Source organism: Epinephelus moara, chromosome 9 (genome assembly GCF_006386435.1).
Source record: "Epinephelus moara isolate mb chromosome 9, YSFRI_EMoa_1.0, whole genome shotgun sequence".
In the NCBI taxonomy this organism is placed as follows: domain Eukaryota; kingdom Metazoa; phylum Chordata; class Actinopteri; order Perciformes; family Serranidae; genus Epinephelus; species Epinephelus moara.
The window spans coordinates 14,547,851-14,566,245 of NC_065514.1; the positions used below are offsets into that span (position 1 = coordinate 14,547,851).

The following is an 18,395-nucleotide window of genomic DNA, read 5'->3' on the forward strand; positions in this document are numbered from 1 at the left end:
CCGCGCTGCGATTGGTCAGTTTTCCCGGCTATATGGAAGTCATTTGAATACGCCTCGCTTTGAGGCTCAACACAGCGCTGCTGGTCTCAAAATTGACTCAAATATCAGGAGCGGAGACACAATGGAGGAGAGCAGGGAGCAGACACACTGCTGATACACTTATCTGTGTGTTACACACCGTGCAGAGGACAAACAGCGGAGATTACAAAGAGTGGATAGTTTTGTTTCATCGCTTTTTTTTTTAACTGTTTCTGCCTTTGAAAGAGATTCAGACATTTGGCTGCATCACAGCAGAGGTAAGTTAGTGAGGGTGTGGATGATGGGGATATTTATAGACACTATAAAGTTGTGGGAATTAAGCTTTATCATCAGAAAATAATTTTTACTGTGTTAAACTTTGCTTTTAAACCCTTTGAAACGTTTAATATAATTAAAAGACATTTTGCTGTACAAAATTAACATTTATAATCATACATTTTTGCAAGATTTTACTTCATAATACTCATGTAGGCTTTTTAACATCGCTAATTTCTCTTTATCCTGTATAATTAACTCTATCTCATAACTTAAAACCATATTGCATGGAGAGCTTTTGTTCAGTCTTGTGATATTTGGGGGAAAAAAAAAGAAACAACACTGCCATCATCATCCTCCCTCATGTCTATTTTCTCCCTCTCAGCTCCATTTGTTGTTGTTATTGTTTATCACCCATGTGTGTTTATAATTAGGCTGGCTGTCAGACACACACACACGTTACTCACCAGCACCTGTGATGGGACTGTGGTTTACACAGCATGAGTTTTTCACAGTCAGCTTTTACTTTTACTGTGTTATGACTCAGTCAGAAACCCATAATGTAGACCAGGCATGGTGGCCTGGTGTGTGTGTATGTGAGTGTGTAAGAGAGACTAACAGATTGTCTATGTGTCTGTGGGGAAAAGAAGAAAGAATGAGAAAGTGTGTGTAGTTCTGGCCAAACAGACTTTAAAACAGCCTTATTCCCTCTGCATACCTTTAAATAAACCAGTGGTCCCTTAAGTTGCTGAAATGAACGCCTCAGTTTTCCATTTACTTTGCACACTGACATGACAGGCTGCTTAAATAAACCTTAAATTAAATGGGTTGACTTATTTAATGATTAACACAAAGGCAGTGTGAGCACAAGCAGCATTTTGGGCTTCAACTGATCTAAAAGTTCATTTTTCTAACTTAAATCCTAATTTAAAAAACGTGTGAGATCTGTAGGTTTACAGACAATAGAAAAAATGTGCGTGTGAGAGCCCCCTTACACAAGCTTGGGTTTATTATATCCCAGCAGCAGAGGAGATAATGGGTCTTTATCCTTTCTGACACTAGGTTAATACTGTACTAGCCTACCAGATCATACAAGGGACAGGTGTGAGTGTGTATGTGTGTGCTTGTGTGTCTTAACCCTGTGGGTGTGTGCGTGGAGCCTACACACAAGGAAATGCGTGCTTGAGCGTAGTGTGAGTGGGAATACGAGATAAAAACAGGACAAGCAGTGGGTGAATTGTAGTCCAGCTATCTCTTGAGTCAATCTGAACATGGTGTCTGTATCCGGCTCTGTTTGCCTGTAGATCAGATTTAGTCGCAGGTGCATGTTTTTAAAGTGGTCAGTGGGTCCCAGCGTCTGGTGCTTTGACAGTGACAGTGTGAGTGGAGCAGTTTGGTCAGGTGGTGATGACGCTTTAGGGGTGGTAGTAATGGTGACCTCAAGAGAAATACCAGTGTTATTAAAGGGAAACAACCCCCAAACACAAAGGATTATGGGGATGCAGGTTCTTTTGCTTGGACAACCAACTATAATTAAATAACATCTCGACCGATGCTTGTCTTCGCATGTTCTTAAACACAGAAGAAGAGACAGATAAATCCATTAAGTATATGGACTGAAGTAGGGCTACAACTAAGAATTTTTTTCAAGTTTGATTCATTTACAGTTAATGTTTTTTGATTAGGCCCAGACACCTAACCGACATCCGAACTAGTGTTGACAAAGGCCGGCCTATTACATCACCTCAGGTTGCCTATGTCTTGGCCAAAAAGTTGCACATGAGCACACCGCAAAGACTATAGCTAACGGCCAACTAGCACATACATTCTGCACCGCCGTGAGAGGAATTTACTTTCCATACCAGCAGGTTGCGGCAGTCTGTATTCATCATTCAAAAAGGGATACCGGAAGACGCTAATTAGCCAGTTAGCACATTATCAACACAACCTGATATTGACAAAACTAATGAACAACAGCACAATTACGAACCTTGTCTGTTAAAGAGCTCAGTTGCTTAAAAAAACCCTTATCTTATATAACAACATTGTTTCAATCTCACTCCCTCTTGATTTTAGCCATTTGTTTACTTTCCTCACTTCCATTTCTTTTCTCGTAGTTGAGCTGAACTGCCAAAACAGGCTGACGCAAATTTGTTGATGTTGAATTGGCTGAAAAAAGCTGACAAAGGGCAACTAGTGCCAACAGTGCAGAATACATTGCAAAAACAAGGGAGACAGACACTCACCGATGGCCTGTCGGTCAATCGTCAGCTTGGCGTGTCGAGGCCCTAAAAGTGTCAGGAAATAGTGAAAAATGGCCATTACGAATTCCTTTTTTTCCAGGGTTAGCCTAAGTCTTCAAATGTCTTGCTGTGCTTGGTCAACAGTTCAATAACCAAAAAATTCATGAGAAATTTGAAACCAATTAACCAATTACGTTTTTTTTAATCGACTAATTGATTTATTGAGTAATTGTTTTAGCCCTCTGATTTGTTGGCTAGTTTCTGCTTCTGTGAAACGATAAAAAACTTAAAGTATCCCATGTTAGACTGAGATTCAAAGTAAGGAAAACAATGATGCCTGTTACCAACATATTCAGAAGTTTTCCTGCGCAGAAAAATATAAGAATCCTTGGTCAAATTCTGACCAACTACAAAGGGTGTTGCATTAAATGCACCAAAACCCAGCTGCAATTTCAATAGCAGAATCAGTGCAAGGTGTTGCTAGGTGACAGGTAACAAAGCGGGATGATACACTGGCTAATCAAACCTAGAATTTGTGTTGGCAAAGTTACCAAGAAGATGTAAAAATTAGTCAGGTCTGATAGTAGGCTATTTGAAAGTTCCTTCAGCCACGTTTGAGGTACGTCCTCACAGAATTAAGATAAGACTGACATCATAGATTTATGTTACTTGGCTTAAAGGCATTCTCAAGTCAAGTGTAGTCACTTCTCCTCCATCAGGAAGTAACAAATGGAAGTTTGAGAGTCCTCCTTCCAAAGAAAGATGGACTTTCTTTGCTTTTCTTTGGTACAAGTGCTCCTGTGTAGGTTACTGGCTTCACAGGAGTTCTGTTAAAGGGTTAACTGTTGTACATATAAAACTTGTCTAGTGTGCAGCTCTGACAAAACCACGAGTGAGTGATATATGCACAGCGTGGACTTTAACCTCATTTATTGTTACAAATAAAGCTGACTGTGAAGGGTTTTCCACAGACGAACATGCTTGTCTTGCTCCCACACCTTACGTGCTGCGACTTATTAGTTTCAAAGTACATAAGGTACAAAGTAGAACAAAGGTAGCATCGCATCACATTGACCTTTAACTACTCTGATAAATTGTTTTACAGCTCAACTTATCAGGTGCTTTTCTGTCATGCCATGTGTCCACATTATGTTAACCTACGTGCTTGTATTTCTAGCTTTGCTTAAAGGCCTCAGATTTGATTAGACATCACCAAAAGCAGGAGACTTCACAAACAAAGCCTGGCTCCTGTCGTGGTTAGGCGTCAGGGGGTTTCAGCAGTGATTACATTGGGTCAGAGTACTTAGATGCTCTCTGGGGTCAGTTGGCCATGATTAAGGACAATTTTGGCTGACCAAGTTAGCTGCAGAGTGCTTGCACAACTACATGAGAGCTGCTTGACATCCTTGAGCCACGTGCTGTAATGTCTGCTTATGTCAATACGTGAGTTTCAATATGCTCCTATACCAAAGTCACCAAGGTAGATTCTTGCACCTTTATTGCACTTAGCATATAAAAGTGTGGATTTATGGCGTATGACCTCACTGTAGATGATATCTGTCAAGGTATAATGAGAGTTCACGCCTTGCAGAAGAATAAGAAAGTCTGTTTAATACCGGTTTGACTGATGTGAAAATGAGGCCTCGGTTCGTGCAGAGACAGGGGCGTCACACAGCCTGACGGTGGCGAGCAGAGTGTGTGAAAGCTGCTGTGTGCGTCTGATCTGCTGTGATCTGCTCTGATCTCTTCCTGGGGGTCTTTGTGCGGTTGTTAATGCCATGACAGGATAGATAATACCTCTATTGTTGAATACCTCCCCCTCGTTCTCCCCCTCTCCTGGTATAACTGGCCTCAGCGTAGCTCGGTGTACCTTTTTCAAACCACATTGTGTGATTTAGGGAAAAACAGTCTGAGAAAGGTTGAAAGATTTAGGTGGTTTTCTGGAACTAACCGGACTGAAGTTAGTCATCAGTGCGTCTGTTAATCTTCAGGGATCCGAGGAGGAAGCCAGTCCAGCTGCAAAACAAATGCACTTCCCCCTAATCAGTTTATTCCTGTCAGGGTAAAAAAATAACATTGGACAAAGGCAGCATTCACATGCAGTAGGATATTTGACAACTGTCAAATCCATTAAAACTGCCAAATGATGTCTCTTTGAAGCAGTTTAGACAAATTTCCTCGGTTTAACACCATTAGCAGATGATATTTGGCTGCAGCTCCTTCAAACGCTCAATTAGTTTTTGCCTTTTGATGAACCAGGTCCTGGCATTTTAGGCACCAGACACTACAGTCTGTGCCATTTGTCAAACAGGAAATATTGTCACTTGTGTCACTTTAAAAGATGGATACCAGTTGCAGGGAAAATCCACTGCAAAGCGTGCAATGCTTGTAAAGTATTTTAAAAAGCCTGCTCACATGAAACCGTACCCTTGTGGTTTTGTCAGTACAATGTTCTGACAAAACTATACATTTCTGCCTTTTCCTGTACTTTGATTACCACATCAAACCCCGTTGTAAGGCTGCAATTTTTTCAAAGTTTACAAACAAGAGAATTTAAACAATGCTCTCAATATGAAATTATGCTCCCAACGCCATCATTAGGGCGTCCATAGAGAGTCCAACCTATGATTTAGAGAGAGTAAAATTTCAGTGCTGCGAGCATGGAAGCCGCAAACTATCCAAAGGGTCAACTTTTCAGGAAGTCAGTCTGGAAAAACCGAGATTGGTTTTGAAATTTTTTAGACGCGTTTTCCATTTGTGCGAGGTCACCTTTCAGTGCAAACAGAAGCTCGGAGACTGAAGAACGGCATCAAAACACTGGAGTAAATATTATCCAATAGATTCCTTATCTTAGCTTGACCACCAGATTGTATTATATTGTAATTTAAGGAAGGTAGAGCCACTGTAATCTTATAACCAAGTTAGAAGGAAAACAGCAGGCACAGATCACAGAGTTCAGAAGACGGGCTGGCACTGGACTGGCTTACACTGGCAAGACGCCAGCTGCTGTGGTACAAGAGTGTGTGTGTGTGTGTCGCTCAAGCTATCATTTGTTTATGTGTGACATGTGTGTGTGTTTGGATTATACCGGCATGGGGCTAGGCGCCATGGGTGTGTGTGTAAGATGTTGGCTCAGGCAGACACTCCTCTGTCGGCGCTGCGATGGACAAACAAAAGTCTGCTGGATTCCTGCAGGGTTTTTGTTTTCTGGCACAGTATACGTGCATGCGTATACGTCGCTGTGTGGGGCATGTGTGTGTGTGTGTGTGTGTGTGAGGCTTCATTTACGCTGGCATGTGGTTGCTAGACAGACAACAGTAGCAGGATAAAGAAGGCTCCAGAGTTAAAGCACGCCTTGGTGGTGATCTGGGATCAGCTTACCTTCCCCAAATCCAATTATCTACACCATTAAGACGAAAAAAATCATTGCTCTCTTGAGATCATCCATCTGTTGGCCTATTTTTTTACCCGTATGCCACCCTGACGCTGAAAAATTATCTCAGAAACCTATTGAAGCATACAGTAAAGCAGGAAACAGTGGGAAAAATATTTGTAAAATAAAACTTGACGAACAAATTACTTTTACGGCAAGTGAATTTCACAAGGAGGCATCTTTCAACAGTTCAAAGCCAAAACAGTCACCAGAGGAGGGGTAACATTATGTGATTAAGTGCAATTACTTTCACAGACACTTCTTAGTCTCTCCTTTGTGTGATTGAGTTGCTCAAACGAATACTTTCACAACATTAACGCAGCTTAAACGTCATCCACGGGAAGCGAGGACGGGGGTTGTGTCATAGTATAGTAGCTGGAAAACTACAGGAGACACTTGATGCCCGAATACCTTATGTAGAAAGAACATAACTATAAAGCATGATGACTGTTTTTCAGTTTAATAATCAACGCCACTCCTGAAACTACAAGTGAAATAATTGATTGGCTAATCAACAGAAGCTTAATCAACAGAAGTGTTTGGCATGTGCTGGTTCCACCTTCTTCAGTGTGTGAATTCACTGCTTTTTAATTAGTAAAAATGAATCAATGTGAGATTTGGACTGTTGATTGGACAAAAATCTGTTTGAAGATGTCAGCTTGGGATCTGCGAGGAAAAAGAATAATCTGTCTTATTCATTTTAGGCACAATCATATGACAAAATTCACTATGAGACGTTAATAATTTGTCTTCACTCAGAATCAAAAATGTTCTGCTACGCAAAATCATGTTTATTTTTCAGACTTATCTATAATTACTGCAATTTTGTTGTGAAATACTGGATAGTTTTACCCCTTCAGGCTGCCAAAAATGATTCAAATTGCTCATAACTAAGTGCAAACTAGGGGTGTAAGTAAATATTGATACACTTCAGTGTTGCAATATTGGTAAATGGACCTGCACTTGTATAGTGCCTTTCTAGTCATGGGACCACTCAAAGCGCTTTTTACACTACAAGTCACATTCAGATACACATAGAAGGTGCCACCTGCTACTCAGTTCTTAACACACTCACACACCAATGGAACAGCCATCGGGAGCAATTTGGGGTTCAGTATCTTGCTCAAGGATACTTCGACATGTAGGCTGGAGGAGCCGGGGATCGAACCGCCGATCTTCCGATTGGTGGACGACCCGCTCTACCTCAACAGTATCACTTTTTAATTGATAGTTTACATGCAAAGATTCATGGCAGTTGTTCATCTTGTGTTGTGTTCAAACCCCCGACTGCTAGATTCGTCAATATTGTAATCTATCTGTAGCCATTTGACTCTACTCCAACCTAACAACCTGTCACTAGCATAAACACAAAGAACACAGGACTATGTAACGAGCAGATTCGCAAAGTGCGCAATGCTCGACATTTTTCCAAAAATTAGATTAAAAAAAAAATCACAATATATTGCCTTGCGTACAGTATTGAATCGTAACCCCTGTATCATGATACATATCGTATCGCCAGATCCTTGCCAACACATGAACAAGGTGTCACAAGTTGACATTGCTTTGTTTTAGGTGACGTAGACAAAAAGTTGGGAACCACTGTATGTTGCAAATTAAGGAGCAAAACTGCTTCATGCTATATACTGACATCCTGTCCTAAAATTCCATACACCATGACAGCTGATTTTATCCATCTTACCCTCTCCTAACCTTCTTGTGTCTTCCCCCAGGTCATCATGCCTCCCACCACCCCATACGCCGGAAAGTTCAGCTCTTGCGCTCCTTACGGCAACAACAACAACCACCCTCAGCCTTGCAGCCCATACCGCAACGGCACCGCCCCAAAGCCCGCGAAGGAAAACGTCTACAACGGTGCCTACACGTCCGCGGAGAACCCCTACGACATACCGCAGCCTCACAGTTCGTATCGGAGCTCATCGGTCTCCTCTGTGACTGCCAAGGAGCACCACTACAGCAGCAGCTGCGCGGTTTCGGAGAACCCGTACTCCTCACCGCAGCCTCACAGCCCTCGGCAGCACAGCACTTCCTGTCCTGGACGTGCGTACCGTCACACCAGCAGCAGCAGCGGCAGCGAGCAGTCGTCTCGTAACAACTCTGTTGTGGCGAAAGGCCGACGTTACGGACATGGCGTCACTGCTAGCTATGGGGAGATGTGTTACCATGACAACAGTTTGGTTTCAGCATCGCTTGAGGCGCTGATCCAGCACCTGGTTCCCACAGTTGACTACTACCCTGATGTAAGTACCAGTTTAAACAAACTACACTGTCAGAGGATTGATGTCAGCTGTCCTGTGTGCGTCGTCCTTTCCTGTCCTGAGAGCTGTTTTGTTTTCTGCTCATCAGAGGTCGTATGTTTTCACCTTCCTGCTGAGTTCACGCCTCTTCCTGCACCCCTACGAGCTCATGACGAGGGTTTGTCACCTGTGTGTGGAGCAGCAGCGGTCTGGAGACGCCCTGCTGGATAAGGTGGGCGGATGACACACGAGCGGCTATTATTTCTCTCCCACACAAACTCACACCCACCATGTCATCGTCACACTCACCCACAGACACAAACGTCTGTAATTCTTTTTTGGGAGAGAAATATTTGTTGACTATTTCATTAGCAAAGAATTTTCCAGGCAGACAGATGGCTCAACTTGACACGAGGGAAATAAAAATGAAGGGAACACATTTAATGGGGACGATGAAGTAAACAACTGATAATAGCAGCATTTTGTGTTAGAAAGACAAACTGCTTTTGTGTCAGGAGGCTTAGATTTTGCCTCAGAACAGATTAGATCCTCAAATGCTATAAAGTTATATATAATTTTTACATCAGTGATAATAAACATGCAGTATGATGTTTTATAGATCCGATTCCGTGAGGTGGCACCTAAGCTGGTGCAACTGCTGACCGAGTGGACGGAGACCTTTCCGTATGACTTCAGGGATGAGAGGATGATGCGCTGCCTCAAGGACATGACGCACCATGTGGCCCGAGGGGATGAGGTCAGTGTTAGTGTAAGAGGTGTAGATCTCTAGTTTCACAACAATATGATATTATATTGATTCTTTGGACAACGATATGATATTTGCTGATAAAACAAAGCCTGCCATGGTACCACAATGATATAATTCAGGGGCCTGGGATCAATATAAGATAATAAGTAGGACCCGCAGTCTATCTTTCTTTATAAAATCTTTGTCTCAGTCATCCACACAATGGGATGAGGATAAATCACATATTCTTGTAACTGTTGTACTCTTTATGACTGAAAGATGTTTTTGAAGAATGTGAAAGACAAAATATTGAAAAAGAAAAGTGAAATAGCTGTGATACTAAGTCATGTGACCCATTTTTATTTAGCACACCTGTGAGTGCTCATATGAATCTGTTGAGCGAAGCCCGACGAAGAAGCTGCGGGCGAAACGCGTCGTTCGGTCGTATAAAAGCACAGTAGTTCAGTTCAGTGTGTGGTGGTTTATGCTGATGATATTATCATATGCCTATTTAACACAATCTGTTACAGAAGAAGCTGCCACCCCTTTTTGTTCGCATTTTGCCATGAAAGAAAGAAAAAAACAACACATGAATAATTGTATATAACTGTAAAGGGTTGGGGCGTCGGTGGCTTAGTGGATAGAGCAGGCGCCCCATGTACAAGGCTGTGGCTGCAGCGGCCCAGGTTCGACTCCAGCCTGTGGTCTCTCGCTGCATGTCTCTCCCTCTCTCTCTCTCCCCCCTTCACACTTCACTATCCTATCAATTAAAGGCAAAAATGCCCTAAAAATATCTTAAAAAACAAAAAAACTGTAAAAGGTTAAATGTAGTAACGTTTACTTAGAAATAAAACATGGCAAGACAAGAACATTTAACAAAAATATGAAATCAGGCTCAATAAACTGTCAACATTCATAGACAAAACAACTGTTTTATGCTAGCCACCATTATTAGCTTAGCTTAGCTTAGTGGCTAGGGGACTTTTCCCCTACTCATAGCTTAACAAATTACATGTATTATTTATGCTTTTTTTTTTTTTTACCCACCATTGGTTTAAGTGACTGCATGCCCTGACAGAACAGCATGGTCGAATTTTAGCCTGCATGCACATTTTTCAGCCAAACATTGTTTAAACAGAGCAGCTAATATTGCTGTAGCAAGAGCAACAAGTTAGCAGGATGAGTAAGCCCGGCCAGGTTTGTCATGTTTCCTGAGTATCTTATCTAGTATCAGCATTGTTACAATACAGCCTGTGCTTTGTCTGTTGACCCATACTTTGTCTGAAATCCAAAATATTTTGACTGCCGATTTATTCCTCAGAGGGGAAAAGGTATCCTCCTAGTCTTTTCCTTGGCTTCTTGCCATTATCTGCCTGCTGCTGTTTGATGGTGACGCAGTGGTGCCTTGGGAATTTTGAAAATAATGGTGTTATTAAAGATTATGATATTGGATCACTGATTATTGACTGATACATCAGTCCAGATCAATGGATTGTTACACCAGTAGGATACAGTATTCATCGTAGTTACATTTTAGAACAAGACCACAAGATTTGTGGCAGGAAAAACCACCAGGAAGTGACAGGTCTATGACTTATATTGTCCTAACGGCAGCCTAAAATCAGCACGCCAGGCTGCCACACTAAAGTAATCAGCAAAAATCTCTACATGTATCATGACAGTGATCTCTGTGTTAGTCAAGCGCCCTGTTATCTAATGATCTGTGTTACGTTTCTGTCATGCTTCCAGTACTCTTGGCGAGCCATGCAGCAGATGACCCAGCGACTCATCAAACGGCTATCCGCCCTCGGCCAGTACGAGGAGGCCGTCGCCGCTCTCAACGCCGTGGCGCTGGAGCGGCCCGCTTCCCTAAAAAGCAAACAGGCCTCAGGCCAGCGCAGCGACGTAATGAGCGTGTGCGACGACCCCTTCATCCTGGCCCAGCAGCTCACACACATTGAACTGGTAAGAGGAGATTTGGGAGTCTTATTAATGTGTCATGCGTCTCCTGTGTGACCATCTGTTGTGACATTTGGAGGCAAATCTGCAGTTGTGTGTCTGTGATGAAGCGTGACATGTGATCACTACTTAACAGGCTCGTTTACCCGTCTAAATTTAGGGAATTTATTATTATTTTGGTGGGTTTTTTTTCCTTATGTGCTGCTCATGTGTCAAGTTATTGAATTATTGTTTTATGACTGTTATTTCTTAGTTTTATTGTTTTCCCATAAATCCCTTTGTGTGGTCTGTTTTGCGGTGGCGGTACATATAGAAAGTTTATTAATACTCATTTTATATGAAGCTAAATTGCTTTCAGTTGTGCTGTTTTTTGGCAATCCTAATCTAAAAAAAAAACAGTTTTACAGCCCACTTTAAGTAGCTGTCAGTGTGTTTCTCTTTATATAGCTTTTTTGTTGCAGTGGCTTTTTATTAAAATTATAGCTCTCCTACTGCACAGATTTTTTTCATCATCATCTCCAGTTTAGTTGTCATGTATGTTTTACTCAAGAATCTCCTTCTTGTTGGTCTTCTATATCATTATTTTTGAATACATCCTACATCCTCCTTTTATATATAATTGCACTGACTGTTTCCTCTCTCTGTTCTCTGCCTGCAGGACAGACTGAGTTTTATTGGTCCTGAAGAGTTCATCCAGACGTTCGCCATGAAGGATCCTCTGGAGAACCATAAGGTACTCTTGAGTTTCAGTTTTGTATTATCTCAATCAGGACATAAAACATAACCCTGACGTCTCAACCAGGACACATAATTCTTGGATTTAAAGGAATACTTCACCTCCTAAATGACCATTTTGTATATTAACAACTCACCCTGGGTGACACTGAAATCACAAAGAAAACTTACTTTTTTTTTTTTTTTTTGCATGCCTCTGGTGAACGAAGAATCCAAAAACGGAGAAAATTCTTGATGAATTGAAGTCATAGGGGACCACGTTTAACAACAGCAAAACTATAACCAAACATTGTTTTACAAACTCTTACAGAACTCATGCAGTATAATCCAAGTCTAATATTAATATCAGTATTTCCCAAAACGGACAGCCCTCTCTGAAGGGGAACTGAACAAAAAGTGAAATTTATCGCTCTCTTCAAAGCCAGACTCCATTGACAAAAGCCGTAATTTCACCTCGCTGAATACGGAAGCTGCTGTTCTGTCGATGCCACATTTATTTATTGTTTGTTTATGTTATTGTGTGACTTGAGTATTTTAAGGTTAGTTTGGACATAAGTGAAGTCACAAAATAACACAAACAAACTACAGATCGAGGCAGTGGTAGACCAGCAGCTCCTGTGTTCAGTGAGGTAAAATTAGTGTTTTTGTCAATGGACTCTGGCTTTAAGGGAAGCATCGATACGTTTCACTTTCTGTTCAGTTCACCGTTAATAAGGAGTGTCTGTTTGGGAAGTACTGAGCATATGACTGGATAAATGAGACTTGGATTATACTGCACGAGTTGTGTGAGAGTTGATGTTTTGATATATTTTTACTGTTCCCAAACATGGCCCCCGATGACTTTAATTCATCATGAAATTTCTCCATTTTTGGATCCTTTGTTCACCTTAGAGGCATGCGAGAAAACAAGTCTTTTTCATGAATTCAGTTTAACATGGGATGAATGTTTGAAGTACTAATGTTCATAAATGAGGTGAAGTATTCCTTTAATCTTGTCCCTCATTTGATTGTTTTCTTTTTCCCCCTAGTATTTAATGTGGCTGATGTAAATGAATCCTAAATTATTAGAGCTTTCTACTACGGCTTGCAGCATATACCTTTCTGTAAAGGCTGCTGAAGAACACAGCAGCATGACCTTATCAGCATCAAAGAAATTATGTAGGAAAGCCCCAGATTGCAGTCATTTTAAAGTCATCCTGTATTATTTTGATTTCAAGCGTCTTCGTTTTGGGTCTGCTTTGAGTGTAATTTGTGGTCTGCTTCAGTTCGAGTTAATTTGCTTTAGAAACCACATGAAAGATGCTTCTGGCAGATTTTGGGAATTTGTTCAGCTTTTTTTTTTTTTTTTTTTAATGTAGCTTTTGAAAATGCATCAAACACAGTATGAAAGAGCCATTCTGCGTACGTCTAAGTGTATCTAAAGGGCTCTTTCCCTCCTAAGTGGTCCTGTGAGTCAGCTGAAGGGTCGCTTTCAATCAGCACTGCTGAGAACAAGCTTTCAGCCGCTGCTTGTGACCAAGCCGCTTCTCGGTCCTCACCGGTGCTGCGCCAGTTATATAAGACCCACTTTGTATAAAAGAGCGGTTGAGTCAGTGTAAGGGGTCCTGAAGTGTAAAGGGGAAGTTTCGAGTGGAGTGGGCTGCCAGTGTTGTGTAAGCATTTAATAGAGCCGTGAATCCGTGGGATTACATCATCACCGCCAAGTCAAGTTTATTTATACAGCGCTTTCCTAATGTTTATTTATATAGAAGTGCCCCCCGGCAAACAGGTTCACCACCGTGTGTCTCGCAGAAAAACCAAAAGGCCCAAAAGCAGATGGAAATGAGATGGAAATAATAACAGACACGTCACAGACTCTGCTGAGCAGGTCCACAGGTTGTGTGGGTGTGAGGGCTGTCAAGATCCATCTGCAAAGGAAATTACAGCAGCTCTTTTTTTATGTGAAAGTATTTCTTGGATATTCTTGAGAAAATTATGCTGCAGAATATCATAATCAGAGTTTGTCTTGTCAGGTTTTGTTAAAGAAAGGACTACAGTGTGCCCCAAATGCTAAAAGAAGGTTAAATGGCAAAAAAAAAAAAAAACCTTCCTAGCCTCATCTGCATCTTCCTGTTTTTTCACAGTGGATGGAGTTTGCTCAGTGTTTGCATTTGTTATGTATTAATATTATTATTATTTTTTTTATTAATGATTAATTTTTATTAGAACTCTTAGCAAACACCATCTGCTGAGGAAAATCATGAGATGTGATTGAAAGCTCTAAAAAAAGGCTAGTACGGTACTTTGAGTATTTTGTTTCCTTTTATGACCTGGTTGAAAGTATTCAAAGATAGGGCTGCCCCCGACTAAACATTTTCCTAGTCGCCCAATAGTCGTCATTTAGGACCAGTAGTCGACTAGTCGCCTGCATGTTTACGATATTAATGTAATTATTAAATGATATATTTTTGGCGGGGCAACACAATGGTTTGAGTTGAAGGTGTGAGAAAGAATAGTATCAGTAACATTGTTAACACTGTGCTACATTACAGAGAAATACAAAACCGTACTAATGAACCTTCATTAATATAGGCCTATATTTTATCTACAAGTGCACGTCACACACTGAGCGAGCCGCCTGTTAATGACGCTGTCGGCAAAGCAGTAATGATTGTGCTAAGTGCTGAGACAAACATTTGGTGGAATATTAGAGGGCGGCCCTATTCAAAGATAAAAGAAACTTGAGTTGGATCAAATCTTGGCGTTGCATTGGTCTCCTTCCACCCTTAATTCACAGTTCTCTTGTTAAAAGACTGAAGTCCCTGAAACAATAGAATACTGACAGAAACGTGATGAAAAACATTAACATCACACTGTGTCTCTTTCATTCTGCAGACTTGCATGTGTTTTGACCACGTTATCTCCCTCATGTTTTCATAGGGTTTCTTCCGGAAGCGTAAAACCAGTAACCTGGAGGCCTACGTCAACTGGTTCAACAGGCTGAGTTACCTGGTCGCCACTGAGATCTGTATGGTACGTTGTTGTCTTGTCGTTCATTGGCTGGTTTCAGTTTCAGTTTTCATCCATGCCTTATTTTGAATCCCCAGTTGGCCATTTAGACCACTGATCAAGTGATTCACTTCCTGTTGTGTTCTCTCCCTACAGCCAGTGAAGAAGAAGCACCGAGCACGGATCATAGAGTTCTTCATTGATGTGGCTCAGGAGTGTTTCAACATTGGCAACTTCAACTCCCTCATGGCCATCATCAGTGAGTATTTGTCAATTAACATATGGAAACTTTTAGCGACATATAATTCAAAGCAGCAAACATACACTGTTTGAATGACAGGTGATTTCTGGGGAATGAAGTGCATTGTAGTTCCCACCATTTCTCTGTTGAATAGCCAACAATCAGAATCAATAAAGTCAACAAATACACTGCCAGCTGGCCTACAGGCCAAGGAAGTACAAACTGAGTCAGTGGAGTCTTGATGCAGTCCAGTCTGGTCATTTTGTGTTTGGTCTGTGTCTGCAAACACTCTGTATACTCAATACTGTCTCTGTCTTTCAGCTGGGATGAACATGAGTCCTGTCGCCAGACTAAAGAAAACCTGGAGTAAAGTCAACACGGACAAGTTTGAAATCCTGGAGGTGAGAATAAGACCCAGCATACGTCAGTGTAGGATCCTCACCTTGTTCATGTGTGCAAACTTTGTGCATGTCTGTGTTTGATCAACGTCTGCTCTGTCTGACCTCACTCAGCACCAAATGGACCCATCCAGTAACTTCAGCAACTACCGTACTGCGCTCCGCGGTGCCACCCAGAGGTCTGAGACTGCACACAGCAGCCAGGAGAAGGTAAGAGAGCACTCAGGAGTCCTGTAGGAAGAAAAACAAAACAATGTCCTGAAGTTAAAATGTTAATATAACCTTAATATCGTCTCTCTCTTCCAGATTGTGATTCCTTTCTTCAGTCTCCTCATTAAAGACATCTACTTCCTGAATGAAGGCTGTGCCAGCAGGCTGACCAACGGGCACATCAACTTTGAGGTCAGTCCACAGTTTAAGAAACTGGTTTTAAAATGACAAAATTGCATTAAATGAATCAGGTAGAGCTCTGTGCCTTTGACAAGATTGCTGTTTGAAAGATTAACAGATAGAAGCTGATTTAAACACATTAAGATTTGATCACTGACTGTGACATTATGTAACTGTTACACATTTACAGCATTCACAGAAAAGCGAAGGCCTTGAGATTAGGCTTGCACATGTGATGTAATGGCACCCCCATGTGGCTAACAAGAGTATTACACCCTCTCCTCTTACCTCAGAGGACATTAAGAAACTGTTATTCCATTGAGAGGTTTTTGTTGTGCATTTTGGTCCTAATGGTTTTTCAGGGTGTCTACAGGTCCTTAGAAAGTCTTAAGATGTCTTAAGTTTTCTTAATATAAAGCCTTAAAAAGTCTTAAATTGGCTTAAATTTATTTTCAGAGTTTTGACAATCATTGGACAGACCAAGGGAAAATATGTTTTTTTACCTGTGGTATTTCTCTGAATATTGCAATGATAAATAGCATTTATGACAGCGATGAAATTTTGTTTTCTTTTAAAAAAGGTCTTAAAAAGTCTTAAATTCAACTTGGTTACATCTGTAGACACCGTTTTTGTGTATTTCCTGGATCTGCAAGACAAAGATGTGTCTTGTTTAAGTAGTGCCAGTGCTAATAAAGTCTGATGTCATTGTGTCTCAACAGAAACTTTGGGAGCTTGCAAAGCAGGTGAGCGAGTTCCTGGTTTGGCGTCAGGTGATTTGTCCGTTTGACAGAGACCGCCGCATCCTCCAGTACCTTGTCACCACGCCAGTCTTCAGCGAAGACGGTCAGTACACAATCTTCTCCACATTAATCCAATCATGTATAAATTGCAGTCAAGGATGTGGAAGGAAGGAAATGTGGCAACAAATTAAACTCTTGTTGTTTTTTCACTGCAGAGCTGCACCTGGCCTCGTACGAGAGCGAAGGACCTGAGAACCACATGGAGAAAGACAGTCGTAGGTCTCTTAGGTGGGTGTGCACATAGATGTACAGGCACTCGAACCTATCAAACCACCTCAACAATATGTATTAAAGCAATTAATATAACAATAATCTACGTTCTGTTTTGCAGATCGTCCCTTCTCCATCGAGAGAATCGGTCCTAAGAGAGCGACAATCTCCTCTGCTCTGCAGAGTGTAAATAAACGAGGTATTTTAAAGCTACAGGTTCCTCCGTTTTATCTCATGGATACATTTTCACAATTTACAACTCTAGGTCTTGGACAGTGAACGCAGCTGGGCCCAAATTCTCACAGATAAACAGAATATATTACAATATGTGGGCTTTGAGTTTACAAGGAGCTTGAATGATTTATAAATCAGATACTGGAACAATCCTTGATGAAACTGATCAGGTGCCAAAGGAACTCAATGCTTCAGTTTTGAATCACCCTGAATTGGATCAGCTGTGTTTCTTCAACGTCACCTCTGTCCAGGACACTTACAAAGAGGACTTCAGGCGACTGCAGAAAAAGTCAGACATGGATTTTCTTCATATCTCCAGTACCTCCATCATGGCGACAACATATTGTAGAAGGACTCATGCTAAGCAAGCATGAAGGACCAGTTTTGTCTCTAAATAAGACGGATGTGGACCTGATTGGATATATTGCAACATCAGCAGTGCTTCTCTGCGGACATCCTGGCTGAGTTCAGACAGGAACCCCAGAGAGAGGAGAGAGATGCACTCTGAGAGGAAGAGCATCGACCTGTATTATAAATAACAGGCTAACAGCTGCTTTTAGAAGTGGTGTTGTCTGCAGTGTTGTCTTGTTGAGTGCTTGGTTGTAATAATATCATTAGCAATAACATCCAACCCATTTTTCTCTCAGTTTGCACACGGCATCAATTTACGGCTATTTCCACGTCATTCAAGCCTTTGATGTCATTGAAACACATAATACAAGCAGCTACATATTCCCTAACACATTTTACCGACACTGTACTCACCAATCATGCTATTTGGTTCTAAGCATTTTGTGACGCGTGCACTTTGGTGATGCAAAATTGTGCGAGTGTCAGCAGCATCATGCTAATCATGCAAGTTAAATCAAATGCACTTCAGTGGGTATTGTGTATTGTATTATAGGATTTGGTGACACCAATTTTAAGGCGTCTTTCTTTACAGTATTAAGTTGTATTTTGTATCAGAAGTTTAAAAAATATGTTTTTCTTTATGTACTTTCTCTAAGATCTCACCGTGAGCTTGTTGCTGGTTGGCTGGCTCTGTATTGGTAAGCTATTTTTGTTAAAACAACACCAGTTCATGTATGATAAAGGAGTGTTTTGGGTCTGATGTGTGTGTGTGTGTGTGTGTGTGTGTGTGTGTGCAAACAGGGACCTCACCCTCCTCTTCATCTCATCGGCGATGATATGAGTGTGTTGTGATCCTTTAAAATCTGCCTACGAGCGAACGTGATGCTATTATGTTTTATAATAAAGCTCATTGTATGTTTCATATTCTAAGTGTTTTCTCATATATGCTTTTTTGTGTATCACTTGTGTTACCGATCAGGGTACTCGTACTGAAGGTCTTTGTGAAAAGAGAATTATATTTTTTCTTTCAAATAAACAGGACAACTGAACAATGTGTCTTTGGTTTGGTTTTGACTGATGCACCAAAACAAACAACAACAAAGGTTATAGATT

At 41.2% G+C, this 18,395-nt stretch overlaps 1 protein-coding gene across 1 annotated transcript; it reads left to right on the forward strand.

The window, feature by feature from the left end:
- The first annotated feature begins 74 nt into the window (after nucleotides 1-74).
- Nucleotides 75-18,336, forward strand: LOC126395246 (ras-GEF domain-containing family member 1B-B-like). The gene is made up of 14 exons (XM_050052570.1): nucleotides 75-296; nucleotides 7,704-8,231; nucleotides 8,338-8,460; nucleotides 8,848-8,985; nucleotides 10,726-10,941; nucleotides 11,594-11,668; nucleotides 14,590-14,682; nucleotides 14,815-14,917; nucleotides 15,221-15,300; nucleotides 15,412-15,507; nucleotides 15,604-15,699; nucleotides 16,407-16,530; nucleotides 16,643-16,715; nucleotides 16,819-18,336. Exons 2-14 carry the CDS (start codon nucleotides 7,710-7,712, stop codon nucleotides 16,850-16,852), a joined length of 1,773 nt encoding a protein of 590 aa, XP_049908527.1. The 5' UTR covers nucleotides 75-296; nucleotides 7,704-7,709; the 3' UTR covers nucleotides 16,853-18,336.
- Nucleotides 18,337-18,395: the final 59 nt, after the last annotated feature.